The sequence below is a fragment of the Petaurus breviceps genome, unplaced genomic scaffold (assembly GCF_028583685.1).
Source record: "Petaurus breviceps papuanus isolate PSGF00001 unplaced genomic scaffold, PetGlider_PUasm1.0 90763, whole genome shotgun sequence".
In the NCBI taxonomy this organism is placed as follows: Eukaryota; Metazoa; Chordata; class Mammalia; order Diprotodontia; family Petauridae; genus Petaurus; species Petaurus breviceps.
The window spans coordinates 7,044,350-7,063,628 of record NW_027187340.1 but is presented as its reverse complement, the minus strand read 5'-3'; the positions used below and the strand labels follow the sequence as shown (position 1 = coordinate 7,063,628).

Here is a 19,279-nt window from a genome sequence, read left to right as displayed (position 1 = left end):
AGCCAGGTGCAGTGAGTAAGAGCACTGGCCCCAGAGTCGGGAGACCTGGGATCGGTTCCGTCCTCAGATACTTAACACCCACACAAAGTAACTGGCCATGTAACCTTAAGCAAGTTACTTAACCCCAATTGCTTAGGGGTGGCCAGGTGGCACAGTGAGTAAAAGTGCGAGCCCCAGCATTGGGAGATCTGGGATTGGTTCTGGCCTCAGATACTCGGCACCCACACAAAAATAACTGTCTGTGTAACCTTGAGCAAGTTACTTAACCCCCATTGTTTTTTAAAAAAAAGAAAAGAAAAAAGAAAATGGAGAAAATGTTGCTGATGGTAGATTATTTGGACAATGTAGCTAAAGCCTAATAAGGGCAGGTCATATTTTGGAAATTACACCCATAAATAAAGCTCTTTGGGTCAAATATTTGAGGTTTTTCCTAGACTTTTGGTAAAACCACTCAAATTTAGGAGTTTTCTCATTTATTAAAAAAAAAGAAACATTAATTTTCTTTTCATTTCAACCTATTATTGTAACTGATTTTGTTGGCATATAATTCCTACTGTCCTTAACTGACCTAGATTTTAGATTAGGAAGTTGATTTTCATTTTCCATTACTTTATGAATTGTTTCATCTTTATGTAAAAGTGTAGAATAACAAAGAATGCTGGTCTTGGATTTAGGAGAACTGGCTTAAAATTTTGGCTCCAACAATCCCAAATTGTGTCACATTGGGTAAACCACAACCTCTAAGCCTTCGTTTTCTTATCTGTGAAATGGGATTGATAAGACACACACTCACTATCTCACAATGCTCTTGTGAGAGGCTTTGTAAACTACAAAGCACTACATACATAAGGGTAATTATAATGCCTCGCGTCATTTCCTAAGCAAATTTAGGGCTGGATTCCACAAAAGTAAGGCTCACCTTTCCATCCATAACTGTGACATTAGCAGCTGGTGAAGATTCTGTTGTGGAGGTTGAAGGAAATATGTGAAAGCTTGCATCCCTTGGTGATCTTACAATTTCGTTCTGACGGTATAATCGGTGGTGGCGGAGTTTGGAGACCCACCCATCAAACCAGTCCTGGGATTTCACCTAAAACAAAGGCAAGAAGAGAAGGGGTTCGTTCATTCATTACTTCAGTTTAACCTGATGAAGATGTGCAGCTTCCCAAAAGAAGTGGACGAAAATTCTATTTAAAGACCAGGTACCTTTAGATGATAGATGTGCTCTTCAGTGTCAAGGTCTATCCGCCGAGCTTTCTTTTTAATTGACATAACTGATAAGCCAACATCAATGCTCCCATGGACCTTGCCTTTTTGAATCTAAAAATCAAAAGACATGTAAGTAGATTGGAAAAATAATCCAATTAGATATGTTTCTATATCTAATGAAAAAAAAAGGGAATTTGGCAGCCTTTCATACTTCCAAAGAAAATGAGAACACTATTTCTGTTCTAGGGAAAGAAAATCAAAATCTCTCCCAATCTGAGGAAATTCTAGATGGTTTCCCCATTCCCCTTTGAATGAACAAGCCATTCTATCTGCTATCAATTTATGTGATATAACATCTAAGGTCAATTCTTCATAACTACAGATCTGCAGTGAAGAACTCTCATTTTTTTTTTTCATATAAGAAACAAATTAAATTAACAGATCGGCTTCCAGACAGGGTCATCGAAGAGATAAGGTCCTTGTGTGTTCTTTAGCCTCTAGTAATCTCTGTTAATCTCCTGCTAGTGAAATGGAGAGGCAAGAGCAAGATCTGATAGGTGGTACCAAAAATACAAACAGCCTTGTCCTTTGCTTAGCATCTTCATGACAATTTCTGCTTATTCTTCCTCTTTTTCTCCTCTCTGTTACTTCATTTATTTAAAAACGTTAAGCAGTTACTGCATCCAGAGTCCTCAGCTAAGGAAGATGCAAAGTTTAGAGGGGGATGTTGGGGAATAAGATACAAACTGATGAGAATGATAATATCGAAATCCCTTCCCCCATATCCTCTTCTTGCCTGCAACCTCCTCTTCCTCTCTGGAATCTGCCTTATACTTTAATAATTAACGACTCTGTCTCTGAAGATAAAAATAAAATTGTCCTCCCCAAAAGAAAATGCCACAATTGTCCATTTCTTTTCAGTATACGCCCAACTTTTGCTTTTTTGAATTTTGAGGACATCTTTTATAGCTTTTAGTTTGTTGCCCATTCGATCAGAAGGTCTTGAGAAAAGTGATTACTTAAAACAATAAAAACGACACAGCATCATGGGGTCTGGCTCAAATGTCTTTGCTCAGCCATGTGGTAGGCCTGGTGACCTTGAAGAGGTCACTTAACCTCTATAGGGATTAGTTTTCAGTATTTAAAATAGGGACACTATCTGCCCTACCTAGCTCCTTAGAGTTGTTGTGACACCAAAATTAGATAGCAGATGTAGTGACTGTGATCTGAAAACTCTAAAATGTTATACAGATATGAAACTATTAAGTAAATAAGACACTTTAATCTCACCCATGATAATATTAGGAAGACCGTATTTTTAGCATATTACAATGAGGATCAAATTGCAGTTTTCAATAGCATATCACAAGACTGAATTCTAATTTTTTCAGTCATAAGTCTGAAATTTTATACTACCTTTGCCATAAACAGAAAATATACTTCCTATCGTACCTGGGTAGTTCAGTCACTTTATCAAATCTAAAATTACACCACAGGAGAACAAATGAATAAAGCTGGTGGTAACTATAGGCTGAGAATTGTAATGTAATGGTATTTAGCCATATCAAAAAGGACTCCAAACCAACCTTTGAAAAATGTCCTATGATTTACTTACATCAAGTGGTGCTTTTGAATACTTCAACATTCCATTATCCAGGACAAAAAACCGCTGCAAGAAACAAATAATTCACTATTAATTTCTGGGAACAATCTGAATTACAATAAATGTTTACAAATGTGGGTTTAGTATTTCTTGACATTCAGCATTTTCATAGCCAGTGAATTTAACCAAAATAAAACACATTCCCTCAGTGTACTTGGGATGTGTTTGTCACACTGAACAATTAGGAAGTCTCCGTTTTATTCTATCTTTGCCATTGACTAAGCACACTTGTGTACTAGGTTCATAATCTGACAATGGAGGCCACTTATGGCTTCCCACACTAGTGTGAGCACATCAGTGCCTGGCTTGCATTTAAAACTTTCCTCATTAACAGGGTTGGAATTTATTATTTTTTTTTGATAGTGAGAAATGACAGAACAGAAAATTTCATGACATTTCTTGTTTAGTCACAACCCCTGTCAGGTGTAAGGGAAATTCTAGGTTAAGTGCCAGGAAAATTCTGCAGGGGGATTATCTTATTACATTTGAATTTTTTTTTCTTACTCTGGCAGATTTAACTGAATTCCATAGGGAACTAGAGAAAGCATTGATGTGGACAAACCAAAGCTGATGGATTTCTCAATGGACCGATGAGCCATTAAAAGGTAAAAAATAGTAACCTGGAACAAAATACTTCACCTTTCTATAGCTTAGTTTCTTTTTTCCAAGTAAATAGAGATAATTCTTTCAGGATAATATTAAGAATAAAAATTTACATAGTTTGGCAAAGACATAAAAATGGACTCTCGGGGATTCATACCAATCATGTCCTTGCTGCTGAGTGGTCCCTTGGTTCTCAGTGGTCCTGTCAATTATAGCTCCACAAAAATGGGAAATCTCTGTTTATTTCCATCCCTGTACAGTTCCAAGCCAAACAAGTGACTATTGGTATGTAGCAAAACAATGGGTCCAGTGCCTTTCTCTTGTAAGCTATTGATACCAGGGAGCCTCTCTATTTGTAGCATGAAGTTCTCTCCTATGGAAAACTACTATCTGATTTAGTAACCCTTAGCAATAGAATAGGCAGGTTGATTCTAATGGTCCTCAACATGTAACTCAAGAAAGACTAATGTAATCCCTTTGTTACAAAATAAGAAGAATGTGGACCTTTGAGGCCAAATCTGAGGAAAGATTCATGCTGGGGGGGAAACCAAAACCAAAACCAAACTATTCCAAATTAAGTTTAAAAAGCACTTAAGTAAATACCTCACAGTTCACATGGCTTAGCTTAGGTCAAAATAAAAATACGATTTATTTAGAGCACATTAGAGATAGAAATACTAAAATTGATTCTGGACCTCTACTATTTATGTGGAGAAATTTTCCACAGGATATTCTGGAAAGAGTTGACTCAGAGCCAGTTTGATGAAATCATAGAGTTTGTAAGAAAAATTAAATTTAGTGACTCATATGTAACTTGGTTTCTGTGCCCCCCTATTTTCTCATACCATTTCCATCTGGGGAATAGGAGAAGGTGGCAAGGTCACAGAAAAGCATATAAAGGCTTATGGAAGATTTATGGAATGACTGAGGTGGATTGAGAGAAAAAGAGGCTCCTAAGAGAGTATAGCCAATGGCACTATAGCCCTATTGAGAGAAGGAAAAAGATACTATTGGGCCTCGGGTAGCAATGAGAATTCAGAGAATGTGGCATGTGGAGTAGGGAAAGAACACATAGACCAAAGCCTCCTTGATTTATAGCTTAATTTGGCACCAGAGGAATGGGTTCAAGTCCCAGCTCTGACAACTTTTCATCACCTGTATAAATTTGGACAAGTCACTTCATCCATCTCAACTTCAGTTAATCTGTCAAATTAGGGCTCTGGACTCAATGACCTCTAAGTTTCCTTCCAGTTCTAAAACTCCGAAATTCCAAGTACTGACAAATGTTACTCATCTGCAAGTCTTTCAATTCAGAACAACACAATAAATACTTTGGCTGGAAAGTGACAGACATGGTTAAAAAAAAATTACTTTAAGAATTCCTTAAAAGCCTATTCCATGATGCTAGCTGTAGTCCATTACAGGAATTACACTAAGGATGTTCAAAAGACAATTATTTTTCTCTTCCCCCTGTACCATGAATCACAGAGTTCAGGCAATGGCAAGAATGCTTAAGGTTAATTGCTTACTACACAAAAATTAGAAATATTTTTCTTCCCATAATAAGCACTGGAAAGCTCTCTTCTATACCTCAGTTGGCTAGATATAATCTAAAACAGTGGTTCTCAAACTTTTTCATCTCAAGACCCTTAGAAATCCTTAAAAAATATTATAAACAAAAGGCTTTTGTTTATGTGAGTTATTCATCAATACTGACCATATAAGAGATTAAAATAGATCATTTAAAATGATTTAGAGACATATTTTTGTGAAAAATAACTATTTTGGGGTGGCTAGGTGGCGCAGGGAGTAGAGCACTGCCCCTGGAGTCAGGAGGCCTGAGTTCAAATCCCACCTCAGACACTTAACACACACACACACACACACACAAAAACCTAGCTGTGTGATATTGGGCAAGTCACTTAACCCCAACTGCCCTTCAAAAAGAAAAAAAAACCACCACCAACAAAAAACCAACCCCCCCCCTCCATTTTTCTAAAATAAAAAAATCAGTGAGAATGGTATTGCTTTACATATTTTCACAAAGCTCTTCCATGTCTGGCTTAATGGAAAGAAAACTGGATTCTCAGATATGCTTTTGCATTTAATCTGTTGGGATATGTTGTTTCGGTATATGAAGAAAATCTGGCTTCACACAGATGTGCAGTTAAAAAGGAAGGCGTATTTTAACAGGGAAGTAACACCTTAGTATTATTATGAAAATAGTTTTGATCTTGCCAATCCCCTGAAAGTATCTTAGGAATCCCCAGGGGCTTGCAGACTCCATGTTGAGAATTGCCGGTTTAAAGGATCTTAAATAATACATTTCCATGAATATCTCTTTACCTTACTCGTGATTTTAGTCTGTATATAGTAGTGAAGAGAAGATGAGCCAAGGAAATCCTATCCAATCAATCAACTAATAAAATTTGGTTTGAATTGAGGTAAAGGGAGTGCTGGTATATATACAACCAAAGCATAATTGCTTGAAATCTGAAGGGGTCTGTGAATTAAGAAGGGAAAAAAAAATACATTTTTATTTCAGTATAATTTGTTTCCCTTATAATTTTATGCATTTAACAACATTATTAGGAGGAGGGGTTCATAGGCTTCATTTGCCTGTGAAAGGAATTCATGATACAAAAAAAGGTTAAGAACCCCAGGACAAGAGTTTTTTGTCTTCACTAACTATGGGCATTGGAGGAGAGGAGGAAATTCATATCGATTAATGGTGTTCTCTATGATGGCATCCAAATATAAGGTCATTTACCAAAGTTCACAGAATTAAATATGCACAGAGATTATGACAGTTCCAATGGTTAAGAACAGGCCTTCAAAATTATGTGTCATTATACAAATGACATTATTATGTGAACTTTGGAGATATTTTGTGACAAGTCATACTGAATAAAATAACTCTCCTATTACCAGTGATACTAATGATGATCTATACACACAGACAGTGAGTTTCACCTTGTGCCAGCCTTTCAAAGGCCATTTTCTTTTTTTCAGCATGAATCCTTCATGTTTGTCTGGCTTCTGGACATTAGTCTGGCCTATTTTCAGGCCCTCTATGATTTCCCAGCTGTCGGCCTCCTGATAGAAAAACAAGAAAGAAACAATTAGATTGCGGTCAATGTTTACAAGAAAACTACACCTAATAGGACATAATCTCTTTATGACACATTTTGAAGAGTCAAGTTCCTAAGCAGAAACTGCTGCTTATGTATATATCAGAAGCATGTATACCCTGGAGCAAGGTTGTAAACCATCAGATAATTGCAGCTAGGTGAGCCAAGCAAATAAGAAGGTACTAACATATTTTTATGAAGTCCATTTCATAATATTTTATGAAAAAATACATTTTTACAAAAAATATTTTCTAGAACAAAGAGAAATCAGCAAGAAGAGTGGTATTGTTTTACATATTTTTGCCGATCTCCGGCTTAACAGAAGACATCTGGATTCTCAGGTCTTCATGAGGCACTTAGTACTGTGGACTAAGCCCTGGGGACACAAGGAAGGGCAAAAAGAAATCCCTCGATCTTAAAGAGTTCACATTCTAACAGGCAGGGGAGACAGCATGCAAATAGTCATCCCGTACAAACATAACGAGGCATACAGAGGAGAAATGAAAGATGATGAACAGAGAGGAGGATCCCTGTGGCAGGCAGGATTTTAGCCCAGGGGACCAAGGAAGCCAGTAGGCAAAGGGGAGGATGGAGAGAATTCCAGGCACGGGCAATAGCTGGATTTGGGAGATGAAGATTCTTGTCCAAGGAATATCGATGAGGCAAGAGTCTCTTGGACTATAGAGTATGCTAGGTGTGCAATGGAGAGGAGGGAGGTATAAGGTATAAGAAGACTAGAAAGTAGAAAGTGGCAGCTTGGGAAGGACTTTAAAAACCAAAGGGAGAATTTTATATTTGATCCCAGAGGTAGCAGCGGGCCGGTGAACTTTAGGAAGCAAGGGGAGTGATTGGTGTAGTCAGACCGGCACTGAGGAAGATCACTTTGACAGCTAAGGATGGACTGGAATAAAAACAGATTTGAGGTAGTAGTCTGGGTATGAGGTAATAAGGGCCCTCATACGAGGGGTAGTTGTGTGGACAGAAAAGAACATATGTGAGAAGCGATGAAACTTGGAAACAGATTGGTTATAGGAAGGGTGGGAAAGAGAAGTAAAGGCTGAAACCTAGGTGGCGAGCCTGGCTAACTGGGAGGATGATGGTAACCTCAACAGTCATAGGGAAGTTCAGTTTTAGACATGTTGAATTTAGGGCATCTATTAGGACGTCTAGTTCAAGATGACCAATAGGCAAAGATGGAGGTCAAGAGAGAGGTTAGAACTAGATAAGTAAATTTGAGAATCAGCAGCATAAAGATGATATTTAGATAATTCATTGACAAGATCACCAAATGAAACAGGATAGAAGAAAAGAAGAGGGCTCATGGTTAGCTGGCATGATCCACATGAAGATCCATTAAAGAAGACTTAGAAGAATTAGTCAAAGAAGTAGGAGAACCTCAATTTTTTTTTCCAGCAAAATATGATATAAGGTTCTCAGATGAGAAGGTAGAGAAGGGGAAACAATAAGAGAAGGGATGAAAAGATTTGGAAAAGCAACTGGGATGAGTGGGATAGCAAATTGATTAAGGAGGCATAAAAGGATTGCCTTGCTCCATGAAGCCTCCATTGAGATAATATAGCATAAATTTATAGCAGATCCAGTTGGTGTGGCTTCATGATTTTCTCCAGCATCATTGTGCAGCATATAAGAAGATATGAAGGCAGTAAATGGTGGGAGTAAGGGATTTAAGAGAAGAAAAGAGTGTAGAGTTGAACTGGTTCACTGAGGGGTCAGGATGGGGAAAGTAGTGCCTGGGAAAGAATTAAAGGGTCAAGGGATTGGAAGTTACAGTGAAGATGAAGAACAGGACTCGGGATTTTGGACTGTAAGGCAGAGGGAGAGGTAGAATAACAGACTGTGATCATATAAGGGAATTTCAGAGTCCATAAACATGGAAATGGAGATTTGTGTGTGACAGAAAGATAAGGATATGACTATCTTTGTGTGTGGCTGAGGTGAAGTGGAGGAGTAGGTCATGGGAAATCAATAAGTTATAGAAGGTGGAGATAAAAGTGTTTGAGAAGATAATATGTGTGAAGTATGGCAGTAGGAGGTCAGGCATTGGGAGCCAGGTACTGAACTCATTGAGAAAAGAAGGGCAGTGTCCTGGAGACTAGGAGACAACAGCTACCCGAATTTTGATTGGGGAGTAAAATTGGACTGAGTGAACCTCAAAGGAGGAGAGGTTACTAAGTGATAGGTAGAAGGAGATCCTAGAAATGGCAATGGGAGAGTGAAGAGTATTCCAATTCACCCACATCAACCAGTGAGTCAGACAGGATGACTGAATATGCAATCAGTGCTGGAAGAGATAGTCATGAAGACTTCATCATCAGATGAGACAGGTCTCAGTAAGAGCCAGAATATGAAAGGAGTGGGAAAGGAAAAGACTCAAGATGAAAGTAAGTTAGTTTGTTACCTATGAAGCACATTTTCCAGAGAACACAATGGAAGGAATGGGTAGCTCTAGGTAATTAGGGATTTGGGTTGAGGGGATGGGAGTTAGGGAGAGAACATTGGGGGATAGAGAACAGGTTTGTACAGTGATGGCCAGGAGATTAAGATCACTGGGATGGGAAACCTATAATTGGGTGGAAGTTTGTTAATCACTGCTAAATGAGTGCTGGATGGTTGTTAACACAAGGAGCTTGGTTTTAGGGTGGGGTCTGTTCAGTGTTAGCCAGGGTTAGTACGGGGAGCTGATAGAATAATTTTCTCTCCCATACCAGCAGCACATTAGGCCAGAAGATAGGCAGAAAGAGCAGAAAGGAGTCTCTAATCTCCTGCAGACTGGAAGGGTCTTTTGCAGGTAAGGAAGCCACATGGTCAGGAGATGAATATGTTATAATGAGATTGGTGGGAACAGGCCGGGCTATGATGATCTTTAAAGTCAGAGGATTCTATATGTGATTGTGGAGGCAATAGGGAGTCACCAGAGTTTATTGGATGGGGTGTGCGACATGTTCAGACCTGTGCCTTAGGAAGACCCCTTTGATTGTTGAGAGAAGAATGGACTAAGTGAAGCAGGGAGATCAATTAGAAAGCTGCTGTAGTAGTTTGGGCATGAAGTGATAAGGGCCTGCACCATAGTAGTAGTGAAGAGGTTAGGGGTGCTGACGTGGTTTAAGGGTGAGAATGCTAAGGAAGAATTGCCTGGGGTGAATTCTCATACTCAAGACTTTTCATCGTCAAGTGACAAAAAGTTTATTGTAATGCTTTAGCAAAAGCAGGCAAGGGTCCATAGGGAACCTGCATGATAGTAAGGATGGAGCTGGGGCTTATATGGAAAAAGTACAAGGGGAAAGGATGCCAAGGATGCCAATTAGGTAATCTAATTAGGGGTCCAGGTATCTTCTGGGAGTAGGAGTCTATGACACATGTATGGGAAAATGCAGGGAATCTGCAGAGATAACTTTGTTGATATCAGATATTGAGGGAGTTGTCAGAGGTATGGACCCTGGGGATCTGGCAAGTGGGAGAGTCAGTCCTTGGGCCAACCAGAAATGAAAATCCTTGGGCCAGGTACCCCTGTTTATGTTCTGATAAGAGAATGTGTTCTGCAAGAAGAGACAATTTTCTCACAGTGCAGGGCTCTACTTAGAAACTGGGAGCTTCCAGAGACATAACAAGTCACTTAACCCTGTCTGCCTCAGTTTCTTCATCTGTCAAATGAGCTGGAGAAGGAAATGGCATACCACTCTATCTCTACCAAGAAAACCTCAAATGGGGCCACAAAGTCAGATATGACTGAACAACAAATGATCTGCCTATCTCTCTCTCTCTCTCTCTCACACACACACATACACATACACAGTACCCTTGGTCATAAAGCTGATTCCTAACATGTTCTAGGATACTTGAGAGCAAGCAATGGATTGGGAATCAAGAGACCAAAGTCATGAGTCCTACAAGTCGTAGGACCTTGAGCAATTAACCTATACCAATGAAATCTAGGTTCACAGTTAGATATGAGGATTAATGCATGAACATGTCAAAAATTTTTCATTTGCTGTTTGTAATACATAGAACTTATTCTCAAATGTTTTGTAAACTTTAAACTGCCATAGAAATATGGGCTACTAGAAATGGAGAAGGGAAGGAGATCTGGGTCTGTGATTTCATTGGTGTAGGGAAAAATCTAACACAGAAAATCCTTTCACACGTGCAGAGCAGAAGATGATCTGTAACTTATTGCCTGGGGTATTGAGAAATTAAATGATTTACCCAGAGTCACCTAACTGGTGTCAAAGGTGGGCTTAGAAACCAGGATTTCCTGTCTCCAAGACTGGTCCTTTATCTAATGTGGCCACACTGCCTGCTGAGCTACTCTTATTGTAGACCAGCCTTAGATATAATTCAGTCTAACACCTAGGGCCCATATATTTTCTCTACTAAAGCATTAAGCCTTCCAGATATGTTATGTGCCTGTCCAAAACTATGTACCAGAAATTTTCAGTTTCTATTGAGATTGTGTAAGAACATAATATTCTAGACATATAAATCATTAGAATAGTAGAAACATGTGACAATTACTAATACTATATTGGCAAAAGTGATTTGAAAAGCAAAAGGTACCACACTGATAGAAAGTGGCTTTGATTATTATTACATGGACCACTTCTTTGTATAGGGGAATTATTTAAAGGGACTAATTTTAAAAATGTAAAGGAAGGAGGTTTAGCAGTACCTGATCTTAAACTATATTATAAGGTAGTAATTATGAAAACTGCCTCATACTGGCTAAGAAATAGAAAGGCAGATAAGTGGAACAGAGTAGACATACAATTTACAGCTGCAAATGAACATAGTGACCTTGTTTTTAACAAGTGTAAAGACTTAAGTTTTGAGGATTAGAATTCATTATTTGGTAAAAATTGTTGGGAAAACTGGAAAGCAGCGTGGCAGACATTGGGCATAAAACAATATTTTACACTATTTGCCAAGATAAGGTCAAAATGGATACATAACCTCAATAAAGAGATATTACAAGAGAACTTGAAGAACATGGAACATATTATCTATCAGACTTATGGATAACTGAACAATTTATAAATAAGCAAGATCTAGAAAGCAGCATGTGGATAATTTCGATTACATTAAATTAAATACCTTTTGTACAAATGAAACAAATGTAGCCAAAATCAGAAGGAATGCAGAAAATTGGGGAAAATTTGAAAATATGGAATTTTAAATCCTCACAGACCACAAGCAAAGTCATAAAAAATTTGGAGGGAAAGAGATAGAATAGTTTTGTATTTGGATTTGTCTTTTACTTAGCTAAATACACCCACCACTCCCTATTCTGGGACATCTTTTTGAGGTCACTCATGATCTTTTCTTCTGAACTCTGGCATAATCCATTTCAGCGGTGTGTCTCCACACGTGCATCTTCAGAGACAATCTTGCTCAAGAAATATTAACTCTATTTTCTGAGCTCTTCCAAAGATGCATGTGTTTTTTGAGGAAAAGAACATTTTTCTTTTAGGCAATATCTTTTAAGTGGTGGGTCACCTCTTGTCTGCCCCCTGTGTGAAGAAGAATGCTTTTTATAACTTGTACAAAATGGAAATACTTAATAATAAATAGAAATGCTTTTTAGGTTTCAGCTAATTAAACTCTGAACATAATATCACTATGTCCCTATAGAGCTATAGCTACTCATTTCTATCACACTGGTTTCTTCTTTACAAGGTTAGCTGCAGGGGAAAAGAAACATTTGTCTAAAAAGGTGGAAAAACCATAACATTTTTCTTAAAATCAAATCTGCTTTATTCAAGTAGTTTTGAACCATAATACTATTCTCAACAAATGCAGTATTTCTATTTCTGAAGAATAGCAAGAGAAATAGCAAACAATCCAAATATAGTTTTAAGCATTAAACAAGTTGTCAGTCTGACAGTGGCAAAGAATAAAACTAGACAGGAAAAGTTGGTCTTAATTTGAAATGGCTGATACTGTCTGAAATACAGTTTTTAATAAAAGACAGAAAAGCATTAACACTGAATGGTAACAGCACAAGATTAGAGAACCAACAGTCAGTCCTCAGCATTCTAATTTCAAATTTGGGCCCCAATATTTGGGTTAGGCTGACTCTATACATTAGAAGACCTTTCTGACAAAGGGGCATTTTAATTTGCAATTATTTTCATCATAATCTACAAATTTCCCATCCTTTGCTTCCTAAAAAAAAAAAAATTTGTCAAAAGATCCAACTTGACAATGGCAACATGGAACATAAAGGTCTTTAGAGTTCTAAATTAGAGTTTAAAGAAGTTTTATATGACATAGAACAAGCCTAGGACTTTTAAAAACTTTACAATAAAACTGCCCATGTATCAAAACACCACAGTAATTTCTACAAGTTTTGAAAGTAAGCCATCAAGGGTTCAAGAAAGTAAATTCAAGATGAATGTAATCACATCTTCCAACACTTTATTTGAGATATATGAGCAAAAAAGTAACTGATTTTATACTGCAAAAATTATTAGTATACTCAAATAGAAAATAGGAGTAATGTTATATATACATTATACATATATGATATCCATGAGAAAGAAAAATTCATATTAAATACTGACAATCTCCTCTGTAAAAAATACAGTTATCCCTTCCACACTGTGGTACAAATATACCACAGGCTGGCATAAAAAATTAAATAGGAATTTTTGGGGAGTTTTGCAGAAGCCATAGGTGACATGCAAAGGTCAGCAGATAACACAGAAAAAAATTAGAAATTCAGAAATGCATAAAATGAGTATAGTATCATATAATATCAATATAGTTTAGATTTTAATACCATAATAATTCATAGCTCTTCTTTGGTACAATGGGAGGACCAAAATATTTTACACAGATTTACCAGGTTGTAGGGGCATTGCACTCCTAATGGCTGCCTCGTGGAAGGAATGATTATACACACACTCATGGTCTAGCTCATAAAAAAATATTTTGATATGACAGCCAAAGGGAATTAGAAAAAGGAAAGAGTAAGGACTGTTGTGATTATATAATATTAAATTCATCATAATTATATAATCAATATTTTAATTAATATATCAATAAACTGGCATTAGGAAAAGACAGGCAATATTTTTAAAATAATTCCTTTATGTTTGTCTTTTCATCTTTATGTATTTTCCCAATGCTGTCATAGTAAGTATCTATGGCCCTGAGCTATCCAGGAATCTTAAAAAAAAAAATCACCCAGAACCAAACACAGACCATATTGTTAGGCAGAGGAAAATGACTTAGGACTGTAGTTATCAAACTTTTTGGTCTCAGGACCCCTTCACATTCCTAAAAATTATTGAAGATCACAAAGAATTTTTGTTTATGTGGGTTATAGTGATACATCTTTACCATAACAGAAACTAAAACTGGTAAATTTTAGAACATTTATTTATTCATTAAAAATAAACCTATTAAATATTAACATAAGCCTTTTAAAGAAAAAATAACTGTATTTTTCAAAACAGAAAAAGTGAACAAGAAGAATGGCAATATTTTATATATTTTTGCAAATCTCTTTAATGTCTTGCTTAATAGAAGACAGCTGGATTCTCATAATCTGTTTCTGTCTAAAATCTATGGAAATATGTTGTTTCAGTTGAAGAATATGAAGAAAATCCAGCCCCATACATACATGTAGTTGGAAAGGGAAAAAGTATTTTAATAGGAAAATGATGTCTTAGCATTACTATGAAAAGAGTTTTGATCTCCTAGACTCCCTGAAATCATCTAAGAGATATCTAGGGGTTCTCAGATCACAGTTTGAGAACTACTGGCTTAGGGACACGTTGTTCAACAGAAGTTCTGGCTTCCAAGAAGTGGATGAATTGTATATGGTATTTCTCTTGGCAGCTTTCCATGAGTTAATAAGCTGATTGAGAAGATGAAAACTTGTACTTCTCCATAGGCTCTTATGCTAACAAATAAAGCTACAAGACCAGCTCTTATTCCATTGACTTTAAAGCAGTCCTTCATAGTACCTATCCACCATTTTACCCTCCCTGATGTAAGTGCCATCTTTAGATCAAAGATCCACAGCTGGAAAAGGCCTTTGAGGTCATCTGGTCCAATTTCCTCATTTTTACAGATGAGAAAACTGAGGCCCAATAAAGAAGTGATTCTTTTCATTTTAGTAGCAATGATATTTGCCCATCCAATTTCTGCAAAGGAAAATGGTATAAGTATCTACTGCCATTTTTTCTTTTGACAAAACAAAAAAAATTTTAAATCTTTACCATAACTTTGTAAATCCCTCCCAAGAAATCTTTATTGTGTCTTGTTATTCAGGGCATCCTAACTCTAACTCTCCTACACCAAGAAGAGGGGGAGGTGGAAGGTTGCTCTTGCCTTGGGCTTCATAGTTGTGACAAGTATACAAGTTCCACACATTTTGAATAACCCCCAAGCAAGCATGCTTCAGAAATGACCATGGTCCCTCACTGACCTTAGAGAGTGAGACAGGTTCAGTTTCTAGCAGCTGCCTGCTTGCAGATGGCTCATTACCAGTAGAAGCATTCCTCTCTAAAATGTGGACACTCTAAAAACAAAGTGAGAGCAAAGCCAAAGTTAAGGGTCCGATCTCTGATGTGCATTCCATAGATTAGAAATAACAGAATAAATGTGCAATCATGAAGGTACAGGGTAAAAAAGTAAACAATTTAAATTGTGAAAAATTCCCCAGAGGATCAGAGTTGGCACCATCAACTACTCAACATAACCAAATGGTATCAGCTCCATTCTCTTTGATTGATTTAAGGCTGTATTTCTGCTGTGATGCTTGCATTGTCTAGCTGACTTTACTTCAGATTTGCTAGGACACAAATGACAACAATCAGTACTGTTATAAAAGTAATTTGACCCAGAAATGTGTAGGTTTGTTTCTGCCAGTGCCAAGGGTGTACTGGGAAATGTTTTACAAACGGATCTCTGAGGAGGAAAAAAATGTGCCAAGAAAGTGACGGATATTTAAGTTTAATTTGCTTAATTAACATTTCCTCCTCTGCTTTCTTATGTCTAGTCAAACAACAAAACAATAAATCAAGACAAGATTTGTAGCCTTCTTGGATTTCCAAGGTGAAAATGCTCACACTGAAAACTGAACAATCACTCTCTTGAGCTAGTATGAGCGGGTGCCCATCCAGCACACCTTCGAATACAGTGCAGAAATAACTAAACAATGGGAAATTTTAGAAATTTAATAAACAAATTTATTAAATTTAGAAATTTAATAAAGGACTTCGCGAGGAAAAATATGGATGATGACTAACATTTATATAGCACTTTAAGTTTTAAATAGCACATAACATAAATTGTTTCATTTGACCCTCACAATAGCTCTGTAAGCTAGGTGATATTATTATCCCCATTTTACAGATGAAGAAAGTGAGACAGAAAGAGGTTAAGTGACTTGCCCAAGTCACACAGTTACTAAGTGTCTGAGGCAGGACTTGAACTTAGGTCTGATTACCTCCAATTCCAACACTCTATCCATTGTAACACTGAGCTGCCTGGATAAGAAGATATAAATTTATGACAATCAAAAGAAAAGTCAAAAGGAAGAAATATTTTAATAAGTCATTCCAAGTCATCCAAAAAAACAGAAGGTACCACTATTATTAATGCAGTAACAATATCATCATCATCATCAACATCATAATCAAAACAATGTTATGTTGTGTACCATAGCAATTTGGCACTACTTTCCTCAGGAATGATTTTTAGTAGTGCACATTAAAGATACAGTTTCATATTTTTTATATTATACATCAAATTGTGTTGCTATGCAACAAAAATTACATGTAGGTTCTAAATCACAAGGAAAATCAAAGTCACAAAACAAGGGGGATAATAAACAGTTGCTCTGGAAGTCTGTAAAAATATCAGTCACTGCTAATTGGATGATGATGTTTTCCATTCATATAGTTTAGCAATAAGGTGGAAATATTAAATAGAAGTTTTATGAATGGAAGATGATTTTCATTCTCTAAATTGTCAAGGATATAAATGAAATAAGAATTGGTTGAAGTTTACTCAGTTTCTTAAGGGTAGAGGTATTAGGAGATGCTAGTTTGGCTCCAAGGTTAACAAAAAATTTTCATCAGCTGGGGCTCCTTTTCCTTTTAAGAGGAGATGCTCACTCCCAAGTGGATAGCCTCACTTGGAATGACAAACACCACCAGATGTTACTTTAGTAAGCCTAAAGCAAATGGGCACCATGGAGTGATTGATGCATTAGACATGCCTTTTTGAACCTTTATGTGCTTCCAAATGAGAAAACTGCTTTTAAAAGCTAGATTAATATTAAGGTTTTAGTATTATTCATTTGTCAGTTGAATATGGAGTTTGAATAGCATCCCTTAGTGAAAATAAGTCAGCTGAACATAAAACTGAATCTTTTCCATTGAGACTATTTTTGGGAATTGAAACATGGAGGTTAAATGCAGATGTGTATTTCTTGAACATGCAGAATGTTAGCATGGTATCTATCCTAAAGGAAACATGGAGAGAGGAAAAACACACCTTACATATTTAATTATGTTTACTGAACATTATTTTAATTTGATTTACAGTCTTTTCAAGCCTTTTCAACCCATCTTCACCACCAACCCTATTCCTAAAGCAATGGAAACTTTTGGTGCAGACAAAATGAAACCTATTTTTCAAATATTAAGTACTAAAACTACACTAAGGAAAAGTTCAAGGAAAATGTTAAAAGATCTTAAAAGTATGTTAATCTTAATATTTGAATGAAATTGTGAAAAGTATAAAGAAACACATCATAGGCCACTTAACTAAGGAGTACATAATCTTGAAAAATTGGGTTAACCCTTTTGTCTGAAATTAAAGTACTATTTTCATTGAATTAGTTTACTATTTCCAAGGTGTGGTCCCACAAGGAAAAAAAATGACCACAGGTGGATTATTTTTAAGAGAAAAGGATGTATTTTTTTTAATCACATCACAGTTGACAAAAATAAATCAACATTTTTTTTGTTACCACCACTCAATAAACTAATTATAGACAGAATTATAGAGAACTAGAAACTGACTGCCAGTGAATAGAAGGAGAAATAAGCATCACCTAGTTAAAGCAACACTTGGCACTCTCTCTCTTTTGAAAAAAAAGGACTTGAGGTACACTTTTTTTGAACAACTTTTCTTCTTGTAAAATTTCTTTCACTTATGGCCCCTGGGCCAAGAGGTCTATCCTATTCATCAATTGGTGAAGTAGTAGCAGGCATGATTTCTGGGCAATTTACCTTAGAGGAAAAAATGTAATTTCATTCCAGTGGTTGGATTTTGTTTTCCCTAACAAGAGATCCTCACCCACTTCCCAAATACTTCAAGAAAAAGAGCACATTAGAAAAGCAAAATCTGGAAAGAAATTTCACATTAGTAAAACAGCAGAAAGAGAGGATTATTATTCAAGAAACAAGGACACTGGTTTGGGGAAAGGAATCACTTAATGTGCAAGTCAAATTACAGAAACAATTTGCTGCAATAAAGTGAATTTATGCATATCAACTGGGCTAAATGAATTTGACCTCTGGAGTGACAAATCAATATGCTTAAGAGTTGCTGGAACAGAACTGGTCAAATTAACAAACTCTTTTCACTCAAAGCTCACAGACTAATACCAACTGTTCTACATAAAAGAAGAAGAGTCATTTCTCATTATATTTCCCCCCAAATACAGCATAATATATATCCCAACATGGCTAAAAACCCAGCCCTAGGATGTGGTTGACTTACAAGAACAGAAAAGCATGAAATTCTGAATTCTTAGAATGAGAAATGAACATTAACGATCAACATTCATAATTAACTGCACATATATTTCAATATAAAACTGATAATAATACTTAAAACATTAGGTGAAACCCAATGAGGTGAACATAATATTTCAAAACCCAACTCCTTAAATTATTTTTAGATCCATAATATAAATCAGGAGTCCTTATAAGACATTAAGAGTCTTAGAAGATTTTAGATTTTTTTTGCTCTGTGAATTGTTAGGTTCCAACCAGTAGAAGCAAATATTTGAAGCAAAATATGATATCATAAATTCAACTGTCATGAAAGGAAGTTTTCAAAAATGACCTTAATCAAAAGCCCACCTAGAATAGTCAATAGGCACAGAACATTGTCATTCATTCTACTTTTCAAATGGATCATCATCTACTTAAATATTTTTTTATATCAGCTAGTTAGCTAACATTTTTAGAATCCTGAAAGATCTACATGGAAACAGAAAAACTGATGGAATCATCTTAACTACTCTCTGCCTTCCCAGTTTTTAATGATGTTCTAAAAAATCTAAGAATCTATGCCCAGGCCTTGGGTAGGCCTTTAACAACCATGCCTACCTATTAATTTCTGATTTGTTGTTTCTCTTTAAATCTTTGCTGTAAGGGATAGCTTGGGGTGGAGGTGAGGGGTGTTGGGAGAGGGAAAAGGAAGAATAAGTTGTAAAAATGGAAGGTATAATTAAAACATAATGAAATACAACAAAATAAATAAATTACATCTCTTCAAGAGATGGCTGTGTGATGGAACATTCATTAGAATGGGAGAAATAAGACTTGTATTATTAATGTATTTGGGTTCAAGTCTCAGGTAATTGTGTGACTGTGAAAGCCCTTTTAACCATTTGAGGACTCTATTA

The 19,279-nt window shown here is 36.4% G+C and overlaps 1 protein-coding gene across 2 annotated transcripts in view; it reads right to left on the bottom strand.

The window, feature by feature from the left end:
- The window catches only part of OSBPL6 (oxysterol binding protein like 6), a 276,138-nt gene that overhangs the window by 78,156 nt on the left and 178,703 nt on the right, over positions 1–19,279 (bottom strand). For both annotated transcript variants that reach the window (XM_069068487.1, XM_069068488.1), the window contains 5 exons: positions 15,059–15,151; positions 6,449–6,571; positions 2,825–2,878; positions 1,207–1,320; positions 920–1,090 (listed from right to left, as the gene is read on the bottom strand). In XM_069068487.1, the coding sequence (XP_068924588.1) occupies positions 920–1,090; positions 1,207–1,320; positions 2,825–2,878; positions 6,449–6,571; positions 15,059–15,151 (555 nt within the window). The remainder of the gene's footprint in view (positions 1–919; positions 1,091–1,206; positions 1,321–2,824; positions 2,879–6,448; positions 6,572–15,058; positions 15,152–19,279) is intronic.